At 42.5% G+C, this 9,344-nt stretch overlaps 1 protein-coding gene across 1 annotated transcript in view; it reads left to right on the forward strand.

Annotated features, from left to right (window-relative positions):
* Positions 1–9,344, forward strand: part of PTPRJ (protein tyrosine phosphatase, receptor type, J) — a 37,474-nt gene that overhangs the window by 22,275 nt on the left and 5,855 nt on the right. The window contains exons 12-15 of the mRNA XM_008593874.1: positions 1,329–1,419; positions 3,399–3,472; positions 3,571–3,705; positions 6,115–6,234. Of these exons, the coding sequence (XP_008592096.1) occupies positions 1,329–1,419; positions 3,399–3,472; positions 3,571–3,705; positions 6,115–6,234 (420 nt within the window). The remainder of the gene's footprint in view (positions 1–1,328; positions 1,420–3,398; positions 3,473–3,570; positions 3,706–6,114; positions 6,235–9,344) is intronic.

A 9,344-nucleotide genomic window follows, 5' to 3' on the forward strand; every position in this document is an offset into this window, starting at 1 on the left:
CAGAAGAATATGAAGTATGTGTTTGTAGATATTGTGTTTTCAGTTGCTTTACATTTTTCCTGAAATTTGGAGAACTGTCCTTTTTTGTCTTACACTGGAGCTTTGGGTAAGAGGCTACCCTCTTAAGAGAGGGGGGATTTTGCCTGTCCCCAGGGGGGTCCCACTGTTGACCATGAGTGCTCAGATGTCCCAATAGTGGATTACATATTTAATCTTGTTGAAACCTAAAGATTATCCAGAGAGATATAGAAACTGGGAATTCAAGTAGTGGACTATTCACTAGAATTATTAGGAAATTTATAAGCTGGAAGGAAGACACACATGGGGCATTTAGAGGTCTGGGGCTTGACGCCTGTGGTCCAGGCTGCCTGGTGAGGCTTATGTGAAGCTTGCAGAAGGAGCTTCTTGGCCAGTGTCTGCCTTTCAGTCCCCCATGCTCTGTCCCCGAGACCAGCCCAGGAACGACCCCACTCAGAATGTCGTGCATGTGTATCCTCCACATGCTGCCCCTGTCACGATGTCTCTGCCTTCACTCGCCTGAAATCCTACTCACCACTCACAGCACAGCTCACATGCCACCTCCACCACTGGTCTTCTCGGATCCCACTAGGAGGACTTGAGTTCTGTGTTCTTAGACTGACTGGTTTTACCTGTGCCATGTTGTTTGTTACCAGTATTCAGCATTTTGTTTAGTTCTGCCTTGTAACGTTTGTTATTTCCATTTATACCTTTCCTCTAGAGTGTAAGCTCCTTGAAGGCAAGAATTGTCCTTTTTTAAAATTGTAATCTCTGTGTTAGTTTCCTAGAGTGGGCATAACAAAGTACCACAACTGGGTGGCTTAAAACAACAGAAATTTATTGTCCCACAGTTCTGGAAGCCAAACAAGGTGTTGGCAGGGGCATGCTCCTGCTAAGCCCCTGGGGGAGGGTCCCTTCTGGCCTCTCCCAGCTTCTGGTAGCCGCAGTCATTGCTTGGTTTTGTGCTAGCATCACTCCAGTCTCTGCCTCATTCTCACGTGGCCGTCTCCCCTCGTGTGTCTGTGTCTCTTTGTCTCTTTTCCTCTTCTAAGGACATCAGTCGTATTAGATTAAGGGCCCACCCTACTCCGTATGACCTCATTTTGACTTGATTACAAATGCAAAGACCATCTTTCCAGATTAGCTTCCACTCATAGGTACTAGGGGCTAGAAATCCAACGTATCTTTTAGGGGACACAGTTTAACCTGTCTCACCTCTGCATTCCCACTGTATCCTGTCACACTCTGTGCTCAGTATAAATAACACGTGAAGCCTCCATAAATGAACAGCTCACTTATTTTGTTTTCAGGATCTGAAGCTTGTTGGAATTAGTCAACCTAAGTATGTAGCTGAATTGGCCGAGAATAGAGGAAAGAATCGCTATAATAATGTCCTGCCCTGTAAGTGATTTTATCCACATCATCTTCCCTTTTTCTCAGTCACTAGACAACACATCTCTAACAGTAGAGGGGAGGGGAATTAGTGATGCTAGCTTGCCACTTGTACAATCATTTATGAGTCACCTACTGTGTGCTAAGTGCTGTATTTAGGTATATTACATTTAATCCTCACAATGACCTTATGAAGTAAGTAGTAGAATATTTGTTTTGCAGATGAGGAAAATGAGGCACAGAGTGGTTAGGTGATTTTTCCAAGGTCACACAGGTAGTAATGACAAAACCAGGCTTTGGGCCAGGTCTGTCAGTGTCGTCCAGGGAACAGGCCAGAGTGTGGACTCTTACTTAACCCATCTATTTTTCCAAGGTCACACAGGTAGTAATGACAAAACCAGGCTTTGGGCCAGGTCTGTCAGTGTTGTCCAGGGAACAGGCCAGAGTCTGGACTCTTACTTAACCCATCTCTCTCACAGCCCCTTTATTTTAATTTATGTAGTTCTGGAATGAAAGGGTGCAGAGGGACAACAGGCGGGGAGTCACAATTTCTGTTTGTTTAGACACATCTCTGATGGGCAGGGTGCATTCCATAGCTAAATGTGAATTATATTTAGATTCTTTCCAGTTTTGGGGGAATTAACAATGTCAGCAACCTAACCAACAAGGATAAACTAGCAAACTGAGTTGAAAATGAGAATAATGTATTGCATCAACCATTAGACAAAATATAAATACTTTTCCATGGGAAGTTCACTGTGGTCTCTTTGGGGTAGGAAGTAGGACACAGAAGTGTTCATAGATCATAGCCATGTTCTGATCTAGCCCAAATTGATACACTTTGCAGATGGTTTTTACACCAGGACGTTGTCTTTTTTATTTGAATTTGTGCTTTTTTCCCCCTGGTCCAAAACATTAACATCTGTTTAGATTCAGCATTTTCTAGCTCCTGGGCTCTTTCTCTTCATATTCCCCGTTGTACTTGACAAGGGGTACTGGCCTATGTTCTGAGAGAAGGCTTTTAAAACTAGACTGGTGAGTCCCATTTCAACCTTCTAAGTGTATCTCAGGACTGTTGGCTTGTTCTTATGAATGTCGTGCAGATTTTCAGATCCAGAGTGAGAGGTGGGAAGTTGGTGTTTGGGTGTTGTTTTATTGGGAAGGCTTTAGGCTGAGACTTACATTGGTAACTGGATTTCCATTGTTACGTTATTTTGTCCAGGGGAGGGAGATAGTGTAGGTAAAGACAAGGAAAGTTAGGTGGTTCTGCTTATGGCTTAGCCTGACACTTGGAGTTCTAAGGTTATTATTTCATTACTTGAATTGGGCAAGTTTGTGTGTGTGTGTTTTTGAGATGACAATACCATTTAGAAAACGTGAGAATTTTGTGTTTTAGACTCTTCCACTCATAACAGTCTTATGCATTCTTATCTTGAATTTGGCACTGTCTTTTTATAACAACTTTTTTATATGAGAATAGAGGCAGGGTGGAAAGGTTCGCCTGGATAGCTACCCTGCCCTAGTGGAAAGGGCACTAGATTTGGATTCTGACTGCTGTTCACCAGATCATCTCCACCACCCTCACTTTCCCCATCTGTAAAACAGGGTAAAAGCTTGTAGGGTCGTTTCGAGGTGTAAATAAAATTGTTTAGCACATTTCTCGTGGCAGATACCCATGGATGCTGGTAGTTATAGGTTTATTTCATCTGGGACAGCTGTCTGGTGTGGTTAAGAGCTTGGGCCCTGCTGTCAGGTTGTCGTTTCAAATCCTGGCCCTCCTATTTAGTAGCTCTACTTGGGTAATCACATAACTTCTCTGTGCCACAGTCGTATATGGGGACCTATATGTAATGAATGAGGTCTTATATGTAAAATGCCACGCTATGCATCTTCATAGACACAAAGCCCAGTATTGCCATTTCGTACTTCTTTTTTCTCTCATGTGTGCAACTTTATTCATCAGGATCTTTTTTCTTCTAATGTCGCAGATGATATTTCCCGTGTCAGACTTTTAGTCCAGACCCGTTCAACCGACGACTACATCAATGCCAACTACATACCTGTAAGTGGAGGATGGTCTCATAGCACTGGATCGATGTGATGAAATCTTCAGAGTGCTTCCTTCTGTTTCTTTCAATATGTGTTGTTTTCCATTTTTAGGGCTACCATTCCAAGAAAGATTTTATTGCTGCACAAGGACCTTTACCCAACACTTTGAAAGATTTTTGGCGTATGGTTTGGGAGAAAAATGTATATGCCATTGTTATGTTGACCAAATGTGTTGAACAGGGAAGGGTAAGTATCTTTTAAAAATTAAAAAAAAAATTAACATTAATTAATTAATTACTTTTTATTGTGGTGGAAGGGTATTTTTTTTTTTAAAAAAACACTCCCCCCGCCAAACATTAGCACTTTTATTCTTAGAAACTTGTTTTCTCCTGTAAGATAAAAGTTTAAAAAAATCTTTAAAAATTCTTTTTGTTATTACCTTCCTTTGTGGCTGTCCTGTGTTCATTATTCTGTTCATTTGTGGATGTCTCATTAAGTCGCTGCTGCTGGGGTTAGGATATGGCAGGAGGTGGGTTTGTGCGGTGAAAAATCTTTCAGGTCTGGAGCAAGGTGCTGCTCATGATGCAGCTCCGACTTTCATCAGCTCTGTGAATGCAGGGGAGCCCATCATGTCTCTGAGCAACCAGCTTCTTCATCTGTGAGATGAGGGATTCCGCCAACTCAGTGATTTTCAAACTTAGTTTTTAGCACTGGAAATCTTTTCTGAAGCAAAATCTCAGACTTATCCCCAGATAAGTCTCGGCAACCCCCTCCCCCTGGGATGGCCTGGAATCCCCCTGCCGCTTACCTCAAGGATGAGATTTCTTCTAGTAATAAAACTCCATATTTCCATAAATGGAGGTGAAGAGAATTGAAAAACACATGCGAACTTAGCAATTCTGCGCCTGAAGAATGGGACCTAACATTGCTCTGTGAATTTTTTTATATAGGTTCATTACTTGAGGGATAGGAGTTGATTCCTTAAGCCAGTGGTTCTCAAACTTGAACGTCCATCAGAATCACCCGGAGGGTGGCTTGACCTCAGAGTTTCTAATTCAGAATTGCATTTCTGTCAGTTTGCGGGTGATACTGCTGTTGCCGTTCCAGGGTACACGCTCTGAGTAGCACCGTCCTGGGTGATCGTGGGAACCCACCAGGCATCATTTCTTTTCATGTTCTTTATTCCCCTTTAAGTTAGCAAATGCCTATTCAGCCCCAGGTGTGTGTAAGGTCCTGTGCTATGGCTGGGATGAAGGAGGGGGAAGTGACAAAGAGCCGTGAGAGATGGGGCCCCGCTTCGTGTTGCTCGTCACACAGAGGTGTGGCTTCTGCATCCCCTTCTGGCATCAAGAGAACAGGCTACGATGGGAATGAAAGAACATCGTTTCATGAATGCAGATAAACTTTACAGTGCTGTTGAGTCCAGGGCCTCGTACGTGGAATGTTCTCATAAATATCTGGTAGACAAACGAAAATGACGCTGTTAAATTAATGGAGAACATGAAGATGAATTTAGATGGGCCCTTGTTCATCTTAAGTCAGGATAGAAAAGGATGTTACTGACTCTGGGTGAAGGGGCGGGGAGCCAGTGTATTTTATGCACTAGATACTTCGCACACGTTATTCCTCTCTTATTGCAACCCTGTGAGTATTATTATTTTACAGAGGAGGAAACTGAGGCCCAGAGGTTTAAGAACTTACTCCCAAGGTAGCAACAAATATCCAGCTGGTGAGAGGCTGAGCTGGGTCTGTGTCAGTGTGTCCAAGTCCTGGGTTCTTTGTTTTTATGTTTTTCTTGGGGGGTAGGGGGAGCAATGGTCCAAAAATCCTAGGATCTTTGAAAAAATTTAGATCCTTTGGCCAGAGTCACAATCTCTGGAGGTGAGACCCAGGCACCTGTTTTTAAAACAAAACAAACCTCTCAAGTGAGTCAGATAATCAGGTTTGGAAACCACCTGCAGTAGAGCACGCCTTGGGAAGTTGAATGTGTGTGTGTGTGTGTGTGTGTGTGTGTGAGAGAGAGAGAGAGAGAGAGAGAGAGAGAGAGTAAGTCATTTGCCAAATGTGAGGATTCAGATATTCCTGGAGAGCAGTCATTTCCTGGTTTTTATTTCTGTTCACATCTGCTCACCAACTTTGTAAAAACCAAATACTCCAAAATGATTTAATTTAATCCTCTTTATTGGTGTATGTATTTGTATTGCAACTAGTGTATTTCTGAAAGTATTGGGCAGTTTCTTCTAGCTGCCTGGGGTCATGGGTCAATTGGAGGAGATTAGTTCAGTGAATAGTTGTGGAGCAGCTACTCCATGGGCCAGAGGGAGCTGGCTGGGGACTGTGTCCCAAGTCAAGGGACAGCTGCTGCTTGGCTCTAAATCAATTTTCATTCTGAAATGAGGGCCCAGAGTTGGCCGATCTTCTGATTTTTTTTAAGAGAAGCCAGGAGTCTGGATTTTCACGAGAAACCTTCTAATTTTAAAAGAGTTGGCAAGAATTGTAAATTAAAAGAACAATTCTAAGGGTCAGACGGAACCCAGTTAAGGGACTGATTCCATCCCTACTACCGGTTTTCAATATCTAGTCTCCCTTGTGAGGCTTTTGTGATTGCAGATGGTGTGATCTGAGTCTTTTAGTAAAAATGCGATTTTATTCTAGACCAAGTGTGAGGAGTACTGGCCCTCCACGCAGGCTCAGGACTACGGGGACATAACTGTGGCAATGACATCAGAAGTTGTTCTTCCAGAATGGACCGTCAGAGATTTCACAGTAAAAAATGTAAGTAAGAGGTCAAGAAGGATAGATCTCATAAAATGACCATGTATTAATTTTGGGGTGATCTTTTTTAGGTTGATATTAACTAATTTTTTTATGCATCAGAAAAATATTTTTTCTTTCTTCTTTATAGAATGAAACAGTCCATATTTCCATACACTCCACGGCAACCCTTTAGCTTTACTTTCTTGAGGGGAGTTATGAACGTTATTCCTGAATAAAATGAATCTTATAGTAGCATGATGGCTCCGCGTCAGTAGCTCTTTGCTTTTCTTCCACTACCAGGTGACTTGCTCATAGAGTTTTCATCAGAAACCAAGGCCTTTTGGATTATTTGGTTGGAAATATGGCACCAGGAGTGGCCATCTGTTGTTAGGAGCAATTTGTAACAGTTATGTTAATAGCATTCCAGGCATATGGCCTCCCTTCCCTTCAGAAGTTACAAACATGAATTCAATTAAGTTGTGCAGAAAGAAGGGAGGAAAGACCACAGTGGTGTGTTGGATTTGCAGAGGGAGCGAACTTACCTAGGGTTGTGGAGTGGGGTGAGGGGTGAGGGGCAGGGAGGTTGGGGATTAATTGGGTGGGGGACATGGGGAATAATCACAATTTGTGGTAATGGACATGCTGATAGTATTGATCTGGCCATCACATCTTGGGCACAAGTGGTGACAGCTTTGTACTCCATGAATGTGTATAACCAATTAAAAACAAAAGTTGTGCAGACACTCTAGGAAGTCAAGTTTATGTGTCTTTTTTGTTTTTTGAAGGGTGTTTGAAAAGAGGCAGTGCCATGAAGCAATGGGCATAAATTGGTACAACCGTTTGAAATGTATCTCAAGGCCCTAAACGTGTCTATTCCCTTTGATGTGGTAGTTCCAATTTTGAGACTCTGTCCTAAAGCAATAATCTGAAATACAGGAAAAGCTTATTAGTCATAAAGCTGAATCTCAGTCTTTTGTATAATGGAGCAAAAATTTGGAAACCATGCAAAAATCTAGCTTTTGGAGAATGGATAACTAAACTATGACTTACCTGATTACTGCATTGTTGTTCATCTGTTAGAAATGATGGACGCGTACACTACAGAATTACCATGAAGAGATGTTAGAATGCAATGTAAGTGAAACATACTAGAAGACAAAATTTTATGCATATTATGAATAGTGCATGAAAGAAAAGCCTGGAAGTAGATTCAGTGGAGTTGAATCTCATGGGGGATTGGTAGGTTAGGTTCTAGTTTGTGAGAATTATCCTCAAAGATTCCGTAAGTCATGGATAAAGTGTGATGCATTAAGTACTAATTCTTTACTACTGCTGTATCTGAAAGGCTCTGGACTCAATATTTGAGTTCTTCCGCTGGAGGTGCTATCAGAACTATTATCACGCACTGACTTGGCTCCCTAAGTAATGTAGTTCATAGTAGTTGAAAAACTCTTAAAACACGTCATGCTTATATCTATAGATTTTGCCCATGTAAACCAACTGGCTTATCCTTGTTTGTTTCTACTGTGTGGGGTTTACTCTCGTGGAGAGGAAATGTGGGTGCAATTGTCGACATCATTTAAGAAAAATTGCTTTTAGTACTATTATTTTTTATTAACTAAACTCCATGCTTTATTTGGATTTCATGTTTTTCCACTAAAGCCTTCTGTTTTAGGATGTGATCCAGGATATCACTTGGCATTTAGTGAAATATTATTTTTTAATTCCACAGAAGGCCCGAATACATTTTTCTTTTAAAAAATGAGAATATGACAGATAGAGCTAAAAGTTTCCTTTGACTGCCACCTGCCTCTGCAAAGATAAGACTGTATAACCTTCCATGCTGCTTGCTCTCTCTTACTCTCTCTCCTCCTGTTTCTCACAGCTCGTTTCTTTCTTTGGATGAGTACTTTTGGTTAAATTTGGGAACGTTAAGTTTATTTGTGATGAGGCTTCTCAGCACCTTCTCCCCTCACTCTGCCTTTTTTCTCTGCTGTTTTCCAAATTTTGAATAATGTCAATTCATTACTCTTATAGTGAATATACATAAAAAAAAATAAAAAAAAAAAAACTTCAAAAGGTAGATGTCATAAAAGAGATGGAAATACCTGCAGTCCAGATGTAGGGATGTGTGGTTAAGGTCAGTTCCCAGGTGTGGGCATGATGAGTACAGTTGAGTCAGGGACAGGAATGGCTCCGCCAGGGCAGAGTCCTGGTAATTAAAGGAACATGCTTGGGCCTGCCCGGTGGCGCACTGCTACAGTGCGCTGCTTGGGAGTGCGGTGGTGCTCCCGCCGAGGGTTCGGATCCCACATACAGACCGGCCGCTCACTGGCTGAGCGAGGTGCGGGTGCAACACCGAGGGTTGCGATCCCGTTGCCGGTCCCGGTCCGGTACGGGCGCGACACTGAGGGTTGCGAGCCGTTGCCGGTCACGAAAAAAGACAAAAAGGGAAAAAAAAAGGAACATGCTTTGGTCTGAGGTAGGAAGCCAGTCTGTGTAATAACCAACTTGGTTATAACAGGGTCCACTTTCTATTGCCTTTCCGATGTTGAACTTGATGGTTTTTTGTGCTCTTTTCTCAAGCCCCTACAATTCTGAATATTTCTTTCTAGTTGCCTGCCACTTGATTAGATTCTCTGGAGGACCTGGTGAATTATGAGGCAGTTTCTGTCCACGAGGCACTGGCTATCATAGTTATATTTGTATAAATTATGTTTGGTTATGTGGTCAATGGCATTCCCAGGTGGGCTCAGGGATGGGGCTTCTGCAGCTCAAAGGAGGTGAAGGTGTAAGAATGTGAGTACATTCTAGCAAGCAGCTGTGGCGGGAAGGATGAGATCTGAGCTTGACATCAGAGGATGCGGGACTTCTGCTACATCTGAAATGGGTGTTGGAGAAGTCACTTCACTTTTTTCCAAATCTCTGCTCCCTCATCTTTAAAGGGGAATAATGAGCCCTTCTTCTTGGGCATACGACGAGGATTTGATGAGCAAGGTCAAGTCTGTGCAAACACTTCATCGGCTGTCCTATAAATATAAAATTCTGGGGCCAGCCCGTGGCTCACTCGGGAGAGTGCGGTGCTGATAACACCAAGGCCCCGGGTTCGGATCCCATATAGGGATGGC

This window comes from Galeopterus variegatus, unplaced genomic scaffold (genome assembly GCF_000696425.1).
Source record: "Galeopterus variegatus unplaced genomic scaffold, G_variegatus-3.0.2 Scaffold9785, whole genome shotgun sequence".
NCBI classification, from domain to species: Eukaryota; Metazoa; Chordata; class Mammalia; order Dermoptera; family Cynocephalidae; genus Galeopterus; species Galeopterus variegatus.